We start from the raw sequence: 15,410 nt of genomic DNA on the forward strand, positions 1-15,410 counted from the left end.
ACTTTAGTCAACAGTTCCTTTTCATAAAAATAACCTGCTGGTCAGCATAGCCACATTGCTTTTGTTAGGAGGAAAAATCACATTTTGTAGCAGAGATAATTGCACTTCAAGGCAAAATTTTGCCCTTTGAAAAAGAAGTGCCAACAAAACGCAAGCTATTGGAGGTAGAAAATTCCAAATTTCACTACGTCCGTCAGCAAAATAAAAATAAATATTCATAAACAAGTTTTGCCCTTGCAGTGCTCTTTAAAACCCTCAGGGTGAAAAATAAATCTATGGAAAAACCTGTACAATGCAAGCACGACATCCTTGAAGCTAAAGTCCCCCGGTTATACAGTCGAACCCGGTTATATCGAACCCGGATATATCGAATTTTGGTTATATCGAACTCACGAAATATCCCCTTGAAAATCCCATGTAAAAGTATAGGAAAGCCGCGTCATATATCGAACTCAATTTCACCGGTCGTTCGATATATCGAACTCCGCACCACGCACTGGAAGTGTGCCTTCCCCAAAGACGATCGCATTACCCTTGGCCGTTTGCCGCGTGACGTTTTCAAGCCACGCGCGGAAGGAATGAGAGGACAGTTCGGCGACGGCTGGTCTGGGCAGCGCCGCGCCCATTCGCCAAAGGCGCGCGCATCTGCAGTTGTCGTTTCCCGCGCGCCAACACATGACGTTTGCAAGCCATGTGCGTGGGTGTGCCCATTCTTTTGCTGAGCTTTCTCTCTCCTTCAGCACGCGCAACGCATGCGCCAAGCCAGTTCAGCCCGTTTTCAGACAGACGTCGGACGCTTACTCCAGCGTGTGTTGCGAACCCTCTGCGTGCGGCGCGGCGGCGAACCTATCTATGGCGCCTGCGGATTTTAACAAGCGGCAGTTTTTTTTCTTTTCTTTTTTTTTTTGCGAGAGATCCTTTCTTATCGTTGTGCTGTACGCGCGGCGTAGCGTAAGATATGGCGGCTGCGGACGTTAAGAAGCGGCAGGGTTTCTTTTCTTTTTTTTTTTTTTTTTGCGGGGATGTTTATTTTATTTTATTTTTTTATCGTTTATCCTTGCATGTATGAATCAGCGAAAGCCCGCGGTCAGCTGCTGCGATCATGACGCCCGCCCCAAGCGCGGCCTGATAAATCGAACCAAGCTTGCGCAATCAAGCCATCATGGGCACTCTGCCAAGTTCGCTCCCCGCCACCGCAGGAGCTATAAAAAGATAACGCGCCCTGACGTTATCGCTGCGCAGCATCTTGGCACGCTGCCAATGAGCTGTGGATGAGACGACCGAAACGAACTGACGCGCGCCATCAACATGCAAGCGAAAATGCTCGCGATTTCTGCCGCCGTGGCGACACAGAAACCTTGTTTTGAGCTGCCGCGGTGGCTCGAGCGGCGAGAGGGACGCAGTTCCAACAAGTTGGAAAATTTTCGCTCTGTCGCTGCCACTCGTCGCTGAGATCGCTCAGTCGCTAGCATGTGAGCGAACTGGCCTTAACGTTTTTTTTTTTTTTTTTAAATTCTCGGATGCAAAAGTGGAGGGTGGGTTCGTTATGCGAGTGGGTTGATTACGCGATAAATACGGTATCGCTTTTTCGCATCGTAAGTACCGTCACAAGCCGATTTCTGTATATCGAATTATCGATATATCTAACTATTTCGCGATCCCCTTCGAGTTCGATATATCCGGGTTCGACTGTATATATATTTTTTAATGATTCTGAAGGACTACGAAGTTCTTTAAAGTTGCGCAAGAAAATGTTTATGATGGTTTCACTAATTCAGTCACAAAGCTCCATACATATCTACAATACGTTTGAAACTTTTCACAAGAATGCCGGACAGCTTCAGTTACAGAAACCGTCGAGATATTTCAAAATGGTGCTGCCTGAATTTTACTGCTAGAGCTGATGCAGTTCCATCCTTGTACTAGTGACATGAGCGCGCACAGCCGGACACGCGAAAATGAAACTATGGTGACTGGGCTCTACGGCAGGCACAAGGGTGATCAGAAGTTACCCCCATTACTGAAATGTAAATCATTCACATCGTTTAGGTTTCGCCACAACTTCATGCCATCCAGCGGCTGTTATCGGACACACGTGCTGGCCAGTCGCGGCACTTCGGACGCTGCTTAATTGGCGCGTCGCTGTTCTTCATGCATCCACGTGTTGCTTCCAGTACACTGAGATCACTGAAACTGCGCATGTCCAACGCGCAGTTTTATCGCGCGACAAGGCACTGCTTCACCATGTGAACTGTGCAATGAAGCACTGTAGGAAAGCGATGGGGCTGCACTTCTTCAACATTCCCGGCAGTGTGCACAAAGTAAAGCACTTGAAGAAACCAGAAAAAAAAACCATCGCTCTTCGCACTTGGGTTTCATCTCAAACGCAGACGTGCATCATACGCGTGTTCACTAGAAACAATTACTGAGAAGCGAGTACTTTTCGGCAGTTTTTCAGGTCCATTTGATAATTCAAACTTTTTTTTTTCTTGTCCCTATATGGCGAAATTAATGGCAGTCTAGTATGCACCATCTCTCCCTCCGTATATGTAGCTTAAAGGTTGTTTGCTATGGCGATGCCGCGGCCATACCATATAAACCGGAATGTAAGTAGAGACCCCCCCCCTTTTTTTTTATTTCGCCCCTCGACTCATATAGCGGTCTTTAGCAGGATGGGAGGCATGGCACAGTCTGGCAACACGTGGTGAGCCTGCTTGTGAACGGAAAGCCAAAGTCATATTGACATCCTGCAGCTCCTTGCATTTTTATGTCTGGCACATGCGTCTTTGCGTGCTCTCTTTCGTTCAACCTACATATATGATTCCTTGATAGAAATGAAGAGCGGCATGCGGAGGGAGTTTACTGCGGGTTTCCAGTGACAATTTGGCGTATCAGAAAACAGAGTGCAGTATTGGCGTGGATAACACCAGCTCTTCGCATGGAACCTTTCACGAAATGCTGCGCGAGTAGCACGCTTGATAGAACTAGATAACGCACTGTGGGAGGTGGCGAGCGACAATGAGTCGTTTTCCGATGACGATGCTGAAAGTCTGGAGTGAGATCGTGGCTCCAGTGATGCAGGGACACAACCGATACTGTAAATACGTGCAGAAGCTTTTTTTTTTTTTTGACTGCAAGGTGAAAGGGTCGACCTATATTCCCACTCAACCAATAGAGTGAAATCTCGTTACTACAAACACCACATTAACAAATTTTACAAATTAACGAATTTTTTAAGAATCCCCGGCAAATTTCCTATGTTTTCAATGTAAAACTATTTCAGAATTACGAATTTCAAAATAGCGAATATTTCAAAATAACATACATACTTTATTTTTTCTTCTATGATCTAGGAACATCAGTATTACGAACTCTGGTAAAATTCGGGTAAGCTTGCAACTCTCGCGTGAAACGAAAACCGCAGTTTCTGTGTGTACGATCTATGGGCTGGAGCTATCATCATCAGCATATCTAGTACCAGCTCCTAGCACCACCACGAAGCTGTGGTTTACTACGCAGTAGCCAGCAGGCCTAGCCGCCTGCGTGCCATTAGCGTGCTGGACGGTATTTTTATTTACTTTTTGTCGCAGATTAATAACTGCGAAGTTTGTGCGAGATCTGACGATGATTGCAGTCAGCAAAGGTGCCAAGAAGATAGGAGAGCGGCTTTCGCTGCAAGAAATCGACGTAGGGAAAAACCTAATCGGCCTCTACAGACAGCTAGCATTGCCCCATCGACCGCCGCAATCATTTTGAAAGACCAAGACAAGGTTTTCAAGCTTCAGGGGGCACTGAAGATGGTCATATCGAATTCTGATGTTTTTTGCACATGGACAAAGTCCGTACTTTCCCTCGGTGCAATCACGCACCCGATCAGGTGTTGAGCAAAGTGAAATGTGGATGTACTGCAGTGGTGTAATATAGTGCGAGGTCGTGTTTGCTGCACGCAGCAGAAGGAAATAACTGAATTATTAAAATAAATCAGCTTTGAAGTTAGTGCAACATTTTCATTTGAGGTTTTGCTTGTCTGCACATATGCCTACTGCCAAGGTACGTCATTTTCATACCTAGGTTTGATCACTGTCTTATATTCGCAGATTTTTCATTACAACGATATTTCAAAATAATGAATAATTTTTTGTGGTACCGCAAGATTTGTTATATCGAGATTTGACTATATATACGATTTATACGGTATGCGGTAGTTTGCTACAGCTAGCGGAATGACTACTTTGCTCTGTACATGCAAAGTGCTCATGCCATGATCTGACTGAGATGCCATATCACCTGGCTCCTTTAAAATGTAGAAGCACCAAAACGCAGCCGTAAGTTACCCAACAAAGCATTTTTTTTTACCAAAACAAAGACTACAAGCCAGACAAAAGAAGGCTGGAATTCATGGAGCCAGCATATCCATTCATGACATCGTCCACACGTTTTGGTTGTCATTTTCTTTCCACTTACATTTGAGCTAGTTGCAACTGGTGCCTATTTAAGCACGCTGACTTCAATTAAAGGGACTCCGAGGGCTAACCGAACTTTGCCTGTATCAAAAGACTACCATATTCCAACTACAAACATGGCACCTCCACTGAAAATGGATATTTTATAAGCTAGAAAAGGTTAATGAATACGAAACACGGGTGCCACTACCTGCTTTTTTCAAGCAAGCTGCAATGACATCAGGACAGTTTTCACAAGCAGCTCCCCGAGGTTGTGCTACAGCACAGTTCAGCTTGAAATGGTGATCACAGAGCGTGTTTTGGTGCAAACACTATGAATTTGGATTGGTGTCAGAACATTTTTTAACAGCAATTCTTTCAGCTATATATAAATGCACCTTTCAACACTGAACGAGCATACACATCCCTGGAAGAGTCACAAGTTTATCGAGGACAAATATTGAATGAAATTGTCCTTGGGGTCCCTTCCATGTGTAAGCATGCATGAGCTGTCCAAGTTAAAATCATTAAAAACTCACTGCTTTTCTCGGCTAGCACAAGACACAATAGACATGCTCCGATTTGCGACACAAAGTACGCTAATAGCATCACTGTTCATACCAAATTGACATAAAAAAACATGCTGCTGGCAAGGTACACATAAGAAAAAAAATGATTAAATGTAGTTTTGCAGTCTTCAGAAACATAGTCACTGTTACTATGACGTCTATCTGATGGCTGGAGAATTCAGTAACACACTATTCATAACATCTTATCACATCTACCCTTCATGCAAATCCTATCGCGAAAATTAGCCACAGCAATTGGAAGGGTGTGAGTCGGGCTTACAAATGCCGTCTTACATTTTTCAGGCACAGGAAGAACTATGAGGACTCGTCCGCGGAAGTATGTTTCGTTAAGGTCGAGCACCGCTGCCTCTGCCATGTCTCTGTTTGCCAAAGTCACATAAGCATGTGGGCTGGAAGGCAAGAAAAAAAGACGGTTGCAAACATGAGTAAAAGCAGCCAAGCAAGAATTGCATGAATCAAAGAGCAAGCAGGATACAGTATACTGAAGAAAGTAGAAGGTCCGACAGCCGTCGCTGTAACTCAATAAGAGCACGCAACGGATGCGATATTGGGATGTCTCGAGTTCGGATCCCACCAGCAGCACATTGCTGCTTCTACTCTGTATTTAATTTATCTTTCTCCCTAAAATGATTACAGTACTAAACCAGGTCAAGAGCGAAAATATATTTTAAAAATGTCAGTCAAATCCCTGCTACACATAGGTCATTCCACCGCAGGAATGCATGTGTGCTGACCCATGTTCTGTTGCCATAATCAATTGGTACAGTTTTTTGAGGAAACTTACTTTTAATCACGCGTGTGCTCTGTGTTGTCGTGCAGGAAAGCAAGTAACGGCATGTGGTTACTGAACCAAGAGGCACACTGAAGCGAAAGCTTCACAACGCTAGGTAAAGCGGGTGTTCACATGGCACTAAATTTCACCTTTACCGAGTTAGAGGCAATCGCGTTCTTGGTGACCGGTAGCAGCACTCGAAGTTTCCACCCATGACAATGCCATTATGTGAGGCCATGGCGTCTTAGCAACGTAAGTGAAATATTCTAAACGAAAATGGTCGTTCAAGCACAAGCCACGTGCTGGGCAATTCAAAACATAAATCATGGTATTGGCGCCATATGACACCATTTGTCCGAAAGGTGGCCAAAAACTTCCGTGTATCACTCGGCGGCGGCAATCCTTTGCACCAGGGCATAAGCACTAGAAACTCTCCCAGACTAACAATCTCGTGCCTTCGCAACATCGTTCTAGCAGGTAGTAAACAAAATAAATTTTAAAAAAAGACGGTCTGCATTTAGTGCTACTTCACTTGACTCATTGCAATAACATTTCGAAAAACTCCTCTGAGAGTTTCTGGGCAGCTACGGAGGTCCTATAATTTTGGAGGACGGAACTGCGATGGACCATGGGGCTGTAAATATAGCTGTTTAATGCATTCCTGCATTTGAAAAAACTCCCCTATACTTGGCGTGGCCTTGCAGACTGTTTCAGGAGTGGAAGCAAACTCTAGCATTTTGGAGCAGGTCAGGCAGCAGTAATAAGGCCGTTTTGGAACATCTTTGGAGCAATAAAACAAGATTTTTGGCGTATGTTTCTAATGGCGATTTCCACTGGTCGCTCCGGAGCACATTTTCTTGCTCCGGGATGACGATTTCGAACTCTACTGGTTGGTCAAGATTGGTTACGCATATTCCGCTGGTCGTTTGGAGCAACGCAGGATCGTTTGGAGCAACGCGGTTCTTAAGTTTTTTGCCTGCAGCCATCAATATGTGCCGTGAATCCCCTCCCGCCTTTCCCTACCCACCATACACTTAAGCATGTGTCGCTTACCTCCAAGGCAGGTTCACAAGGCTCATGCCTACTTGTCATAAAACATGGGCTGTCGCAGGAATGGGGCACACATAACTGACGTTCCTCTGATATTCTAGCGAGAACTGAATGGCTTTTCCTTTAATTAGTAAACAACTTCCTACACGATCAAGGCTTTTGAATCTTTGTCATGTCTTTCTTTTTGCTAATCTGGTTATAACAATTACCGGTTAAAGAAATTAAGGGGGACACTTCAAGGGCAACTCCGGAGGTTTTTCAAGATTTGAATATTCTGATTAAAAATTTGGCTGAAGGCTTAGCTTGGTTAAGCCTGAAGATTGCGAAAGCAATACCGTAGCTAAGCTTAGTTCAGCTGGTAGTGTTGCTGGTGGTGGTGCTTGTGATTGAACTTGTGGTTATGCAGTGATATTACCTGGTTATTCTGTGTACAACTAGTAGCGATGCGAGAATTGCTGTGGCTGCAAACTTGGTTATAGGCGAGGTTAATGCAGAATGCATAACTGCTGCTCCGGCACCGGCTGCAATGGCATTCTTTACACCATAGAGAGCACGTTAGAAACACTCTTAGTAGCTGTACTGCCCCTGGTGGGTTCACCTCCTATAGACTGCAAGGCTACACCGCCTACAGAAGTAGCAACCGAAGTGCCGACAATTTTGTTGAACCCACCTCTACTACATGCATGAGGATGTGTCAAACCTCCAGTTCCAAGTGCGCTCGGCTGAACACTAAGCGAGGTCGGCCTTACTCTAGGTGTGTAAGGCTGTACTCGAACCGGTGCTTTAAATGTAGGTTTAAGGGGCAATTTTAAGATTTGGCCATTCTGTTTTGCAAATGAAAGATGCGTTGTATTTACTATAACTTCAAAATACACTGAGTAGTCAGTTAATCAATAGCAGATTCCTACTGGCCAGTGTTTCAAATGGTGCATGCCTGTTATTCTTATAAAAGGCTCCTCAGTTCAATAAGAGTTTCCCGAGTATTTACAAGCGCCACTTTAACTAAATGAACAGCTCTTCAAATTGTGGTGGGCCTTCAACACATAACCAAGTCCAAACTGTCCCCCAATGAGTTGTTGACGCTGGTTGTCATTGGCATAGTTCGCATTCTCTTCGAATTCTGCCGAGCGGCTTTCGTGGTCGGCGGCATCGCAACGTCTGGCCGGCGGCGCGCCGCGCGCCCGGTTTTACAGCAGATGGCGTGACGTCACACCGCTAGGCGCACCGCGAGTGACGGGCGCAGGAGTTAGGCAGCAGCCACCACGCACGGCCTCGCCTCGCAACGGCACAAGTTGGAGCCCTGCTCTTGCAGCTGTGACGTCACACCGCTAGGCATGCCGCGCGCGGCGGGCGCAAGAGTTAGGCAGCAGCCACCACGCGTGGCCTTGCCTCGCGACGGCACAAGTTGGAGCCCTGCTCTTGCAGCTGTGACGTCACACCGCTAGGCGCACCGCGCGCGGCAGGCGCAGGAGTTAGGCAGCAGCCAACATGCACGGCCTCACCTAGCGACTGCTCAAGTTGGGCCCCTGGTTTTGGCGGCAGATGGTATGACGTCCTAGCAGAGGTCAAGCTAAAGGTCAATGGTAGCTACCGTGGCCTCGCCACGAGAGGAGCTGAAAGTGAAAGTAGTATTGCTTTCGCAATAAAGTTTTACTATGGGTCGTCCTCTCCACCCTGACGTAGTCTACCAAATTTGAGCGCCGTGTGATAATTCGTTTGCGTGCAGCACGATTTTAAAATGTGCAGTTTTTGTGACTTCTTTTGAGACGATTTCTGTGGGCAACACTGTGTTTTTGAAGTCACAACAGTACAGCCGCGTTACTGCCCACTCCCTGCATGATCATGAAGTTTTGGGGCCTGTATCGGGCTACCTCAAACATATTAAGTACTCCCTCATGATTTCCATACCTTAATTCCACCACCCAAAGCGCTTGCGAGTGTTCTTCCAATACTGTATGTGACATCATTGTTTCGTTCACTGGAACGTCGTTTCTGGCCATGAAAGCAGTTTCTGTTTCGGCTTGCTGTTTTTCCTTTTTAAAAATAGCTCTACTTGGAATTTTGAAAAATGGTTTTTTGCATTGGAGTCAGGACACACTGAAGAAAGTAATTCAACTAAAAACTCAAAATGACGAAAAAATTCACTGGAATTGCCCTTTAAGCTCCATCCTTTAAGGGTATAACACAATAGCGCAGGCTAGCACCCTGCATATGAAGCCCTCCTTTAAACAAGCCGTATGAATGTGCCTGCATGACCTAGGGGTAACATGATTGCAAGGGTCCTCCTTCCAGGCCGATTCCAATATCACCCTCCCATACGAAAGGAAAGGCCCGAATTGGCAGCTCCTGCCAAACTAACGTCAGGCAACCCTATAGCCAGTCACTGCGTAGCCATGTTGACTGCCAGCTACCGCCTGCCAGCGTCATGCTTGTGTTTTTTCACTTACTACCCCAACGCCGCCACTGTATTTTCTAGTAACAGGGTCTTTAACGTTATCGTGTTAAAAAGTGACATTTCCTTAGCAATTTCCTTAGTAGTGTTTAAGTGGGCTCAACTGTAAACTCTATTGCAGTCCGTTTCGGGTGCAGGTGAACTTGGTGTCACAACTGCATGTGAAAAAGTGCTCATGGAGATTTTTCGTTATTATTGACACCTCACACACTTTTCAGCGACTCAGACCTCACTTGCTGTTGCCTTGCTCTGCACCCTGTGTATGCCTGATGGCAGTTGCTGGAAGGAGCAAAAAGGCAAGGCGCCTGTGTACTGTGCGATGTCGGTGCACGTTAAGAACCCCAGGTAGTCGAAATTTTCCGGAGCCCTCCACTAAGGCATCCCTCATGTCCAAGTTGCTTTGGGACATTACTGTGCAATTTTCCAATTAGCTCCAAACACAAGATGACTCACTTAATACGTTGCAGACAATTGCCATCAACATCAAAGAGGCATGACAATATATGCAAGTTTCGCTTTTATGAGGATGTTTTTAAAGTATATGGTAGAACATGCCAACAGCGCAGCAGGATTTTGTGATTATCGGTCTTACTTTAAAGTGATAAACCTCTGTACAGCTTTTCTTGAAAAAAAAAAAAAAAATGCCTATGAAACCTTCATTATTTAGGTATCATCTATCTATATACTGTGGCCTCCTTCCTTTCATTAAATTCATACTCCTTTATCTTTTCTTTTTCTTTCCACACTAGCAAAGCCAATCTTCCCGTTACAATGGTGGCTGTTACATTAAGGCAGATAAGGTTAACAGTTAACAGTTCTGCCTATTAATGACTGTCATGTAAAGATTGCGTGCAAAATTACAAAACAATGTCAGAAGAACAAGGTCTTAAAATCCAAATAGCCATTTTCTCTTTCTTTTCTTATTTTCTGCATGCTTAATTAGATTCCACAGGCTCTATCTATTGTCATAAAAGAAGAATACAATTACTTACTATGGCCCCAAACCTGATGACTCAGTTTTCCCCATGACAACTTCAAGGGGGTCCCAGCTTGAGAACAGCTCTACAATGTCACCCTGTAAAAAATACACAGACTAATGGTAAACAAACAGTCTAAGCTGAGAAAATGAAGGGTACTCATCTTACCTCGACCTTTTCATATGAACAATAAAAAGTGTCCTTTGTTACTCTTATTTGCAAATCTGTTGTATACATCCTCTATATGAACAGTTACTCTGTTACAAATCTGCATTATCCATTTTGAGTCGCATAAAATGCAACACAGATCTGGCAACTCTCTCCTCGGAAGAATGATGCACATACCATTTTTGTTTCCGGTGGAAAGTTTGCAATACACAGCACCACTGGCGATGATTCAAGAGGTTGGTTAGGAGCTGGTTGGTTAGGTACTGCAATAAATAAAGAGCCAATTTCATCATCAAGCAAAATTGACTGGAGCCTTCCTCAACACACACAGATAACATGTTTGCTTGCAGTCGCAGAGACCTTTCTGTGGCTACGCAGTGGAAGCTGCAAGCGTGAGATGCCAGCATTCCTAAGACAGGGACACAGGCATATAAGCTGGTGAAGCGTGCCTGAGCTTCGGCTTCATAGCCGCAGAAAGGTGTTCGCCACTATAATGACAAGCACACCACTAAATAAAAGACTGTGCATACAACTTAAAAGAGCAAGGCTATAGAGTGCACAGATTCCTCATGAAAATCGCCAGGCTGAAGTTTGCCTTCTACCAAGTGGTACAGCATTTTAATTTACACAACACAGCACAAAGCAAAGAAGGCAAAATGGTGCCACGGTGCTGACTGCGCTCGATGGCTTCAGGGTCGAGCCGCTGGTACTGCCCCTCCAAGGAAACAGGGAAAGAGAAATGAAAGGCCCAGGGAAAGAAGTGCCCCTGCTGCACACAAAAAGCTACAAGTTGTCAAGGAAACAATGCACTTTCCAACAGTTTTCGATTTAACATCAATTGTTTTTTTTTCTTCACGTTTGTTTCTAAAAAGAAAAGAAGACAGCCTAGGGAAGCAAAAAAAATACACACAGAAAAGAAAGAATGTGAAAAAGGGCTGCAAAAAGCACGTTTTCAAGGATTTACGGCCTGTCAGAGAGAGAAGGTGGCACATTTGTTGCCATGATGCAGCCAGGTGTTGCATTGTTGCTTTGGGTTTTGTCCATCCTCTCCCCGTTCCTCACAGCTCCCTTCAAGAGGCGCTTCTATAGTAGCTACGTAGCCTTGCCTTTCAGAAATAAACCAGACTGACCATAATATATCAAGGAATTTGAGAACGACATCCAAATTCAAGTAGTTTCAAGTCTCCCTGAAGCATATTTTGGATATCACAGGTGCTCCAAGGGTTTCAAGGATCCACGAAATGAAGGGAAGTGGGGAGAACAAACACTGGAAATTTTTCGCTCAATGAGGAAAACAGTTCTACCAGAATGTGGAGTGCAGAATTTGAAGAAGTGGTTACAAGGAACCTGATATTAGTTGTCTTGCATGGGAACACTCCCATATGCAGTACTTGGATGGGCACCACCCTAATGCAGGCAGGGTCATCCTTTATACAGCCTGTGCATGTGTGTACTAGGAGGTCTAAATGTAAGCTTATATGCAGCTTAATGACAAGCCACTTTCACTCCTTAGGGAGGATTAGGGAGGAGTAGAAGTGGTGTTGCAGCTGCCTGAATAAAGCTGCCTTCTCTCTCTGCATGACTGAGTTGATTTCAAAAGAAATAACAGTTACAGACGAAAATTTCACCCAATACTGTATACTGCGGTGTATACATTCATTCATTACAAATAAGAGCTGATGCCCTATAAACTCAAAACTCGCAAAAGGAATTTGGCTTCAAATGAGTGCCTCCCTAAAATTCTTTATGTACTAATACCTGGGGTCTTGATTAGCAATGAGGCAAAGCGTTGACAAAATGCGACAAGACTGCTTGCGAAACTGAAGAAGAGCGGTAACCTCAGCAACAACACTAGTGGGACCATTCCTTTCGCGCTCTGTCATGCCTGAAAACCAAGTGCAGTTGTGTAATGTTGTATGAAACGCAGTGCTCACGAGGACGCACACTCCGCTCTCTCTGGTATCAGTTCCACCAGAATGCAAGCACCGTGATGGGCCTCAACCACTCGAACACCGTCGTGAAAACGACTGTGTTCGAGTGGTTACAGTGCCCCGGAGCATGCACTGCATGGTTTGCGATGTGGCCGCGCAGATTGGCTTTGAGCCCAACGCTTTTGCCGCAGGCTTTTCTTTTTTTTTTTTTTTCTTGAACACTGTGGCCTAACATGGGTGGCTTTTAGACTTCTGACTAAAATTGGGGACGATATAAGCAATCGCAGTGCAAGAACTGCAGTAGCACATGAGCGCCACAACTTCGACCGGGCCCCTTACGCCTTCCTTCACAAGCCAGGCCACTTCTGTGCTCGTGCATACGGTGATGTGCATATGGGTGCCACTCGAGATCACAGCCAGCTGTCAACTGCACCATGGCTAGACACACGGATGCGCCGCGTGGTGCTGCACTTTGTTTCAGAGTGAGTTCGCAGCAGCCACGCAGTGGTGGCTCTCAGTCATCGGTGTATTACCACGTGAGCTTTTGCCACATGCTAGCAGTTGCTTCGAGGAGGAAGCAGCAAGCTAAGTTGTGTAGCAAGTGCAAACTTCCTAATGTCATCCACCCACCTAACTTTCTGCCACCACCTGCTACGCTTCCCTCCCTCTGAACACATTCTGTGACTTTTGACGACCAACGGTTACCTTGCCTTCGCATTACATTGTCCTTCCTGCCTGTGACCATTTCTTCTGCTCGATTTCTACTAGAATGTCACTAGCTCCCATTTGCTCCCTGACCGGTTTAGCATGCTTCCTGCCTCGTAATGTTATACCCATTTTTTCGTTCCATAGCTCTCTGCATGGTCCTCAATCTAAGTTCAACATTTTTTCTTGGCCTTCATGTTTCTGCCTACAGGTTAGTACAGGTAAGTCCCTGGGTAAAGTGTCTTATTCTGTGTTGCGCCCTGCTTTGCATAACTGCGGTGCCCCCATAGAAACGGCCTCACAATCTCACAATAGCACACACGTGGTGTGTACAACTGTAGGCTTGCAGTTTGCAGTTTAGACCCCAAAATAAGGTTCAAAGAGATGTTAAGAACTTTTCACAAGTTATACTGCAGATAGTATGATATCTTTTTCTACATAGAATTTAGCTAGAGCAGCAAAGCTGCAATGCTGTGACAGTTGGTTAGAATAGTCCAAGCACTGGTATAAAAGACATGTTCATACACTTAAGAGTGATTGCTTTCCTTGTCAACTTGGCCTGTGTAGAACTGTTCTGTTGCTGTAATATGGCAAAAAATAAAGTTGGGGAGAGAATTTGTGCCACCCCAACACAATGGTTCCAAAGATATATAAGGTTTGGAACACACCATTGCAACCACCACCAGTGCTGGGGGTCTTTGAAGAACTGTAGGGCTGAGGGGTGCCAGTACCATCCTTAGATGCTGGCAGGCCAATGAACAGCTTGTGGTCTTGATACATAAAGCCCTGCATCTCTTTTTGAGCCCTGTTGAAGCTTTCCTCTGATGTCAGAGTGACAAAAGCATATCTACCAGAAGAAAAAAAAAAAAAAAAAAGCATCAATACAGGTTTAGCAGCTTCCTCCACACAGAGTTCCCACTTACACCAGGACTTAATATGCGTGGTGTACCATGCGAGAAAAGGGCGGGGGAGGGTTGAAGGGAAGAGGCGCATGTGGAATAGCAGAAGCGGTAGAGAAGGAAGGCCAAGCTGAGTTTGGAGCTTTGAGTTCCAAGCAATTTCCTCAATTTTTATCAGGTAGGTACCGCTTTTCTGGTTCGGTGCAATTTGGCACGCAAGGGTGGCATCATAGTATGCAGCATACTCCTGAGAAACAGTGGTTTTTAATGTAGCATCACATTTAAACACAGTTGATTACAGATATACTTAATCACTGCGTCTATCAAACTGTCTGAATATGCCCTTAAAAATCCCGAGCAAAAGTATAGCAGTGTTGCATGCATTTATGGAACGATCGTTAATGAAACATTCCTTATACTGAACTGTGCACCGTGCCCTACAAGGGCTACAAGTGGCTCTTTTCCTAATGGCACTTCCAAGATACTTTGCGCTGGCAGTGTTAATGCTGCAAAACCATGTGAAGAGGAGCAGGTTGAGTCCTCTTGAAAGTGGTCTTCCGCCTGGCGTGTTGCTCTCAATGCGACGCTACCGCTATGCAGAGAAACCAGCGTTTGGTGCATTAGCGTTGTGTGGTGCCTGTTTCACTGCTGAAGGCTAAGTAGAAATCAATTTTATCCTATTTTAATTAAGGTATACCTGCGTTTGGAGTGCACCAGTAACAAATTTCGAGCTCTTATGACCGACGATGGCTTTTTTTGAAGCACCATCCACTGCAGCTTTGATGCGAGCCCCACTCAACGCACTTGTGCCGCGCGGTGCAAGGCACAAGCAGCATGAGAAACGAAGCTCTGATCTGGATCATACGACGGCACATCATGAGCGTCCTCCTTTGCGAGGCCTAGCGAGAGGTCTACCTGATGCACATACGCCTCTAGGCGAACGGTTTGCTGCCAGCATGCCCGCATGCAGCACGTCGCCGCATTATATGCAGCGCAGCACTAACACGGGTGCATTGTATTTACGCTTCCAGGTTAAAGAGAAGCTTATTTGTTGGCACATTTTATATAAAGAATTATCAATATACTAAACTAGTTCATGATTCTCTTTGAGTACGATATATCCAGGTTGGACTGTACAAACAAGAGTACTTCTTCCTTCTTTCGTGTTATATTCGGAACTAAAGTATGAGTGTAACACAAATGTTTTCCTCATCGATTTATGAGATAGCTGCAGCAAGCTGGAGGATAGCAGCATCCGAGCAAATGCACACACCGGTGTGGGGTGGAGGAGGAGGCTAGTTTCTGCACCACAAATGCGCGTGCCACCGAAGACAGCCCACCGAGTGGAGTAGGAAAGCGTCTGCCAGCACCGCATGCGCAAGGCATGAAAGTAGGTCCGGCATAGAACGCCAGCGCACTCTGAT

General features: G+C 45.3%; 1 protein-coding gene across 1 annotated transcript in view; it reads right to left on the reverse strand.

The window, feature by feature from the left end:
- The window catches only part of LOC146198871 (uncharacterized), a 56,264-nt gene that overhangs the window by 2,627 nt on the left and 38,227 nt on the right, over nt 1–15,410 (reverse strand). Inside the window, exons 14-17 of the mRNA XM_084594338.1 lie at nt 13,756–13,934; nt 10,629–10,714; nt 10,299–10,381; nt 5,306–5,421 (exon numbers count right to left, since the gene is read on the reverse strand). Coding sequence (XP_084450464.1) covers nt 5,306–5,421; nt 10,299–10,381; nt 10,629–10,714; nt 13,756–13,934 — 464 coding nt within the window. The remainder of the gene's footprint in view (nt 1–5,305; nt 5,422–10,298; nt 10,382–10,628; nt 10,715–13,755; nt 13,935–15,410) is intronic.

Source organism: Amblyomma maculatum, chromosome 2, assembly GCF_055883805.1.
Source record: "Amblyomma maculatum isolate TAMU_Amacu chromosome 2, ASM5588380v1, whole genome shotgun sequence".
NCBI classification, from domain to species: domain Eukaryota; kingdom Metazoa; phylum Arthropoda; class Arachnida; order Ixodida; family Ixodidae; genus Amblyomma; species Amblyomma maculatum.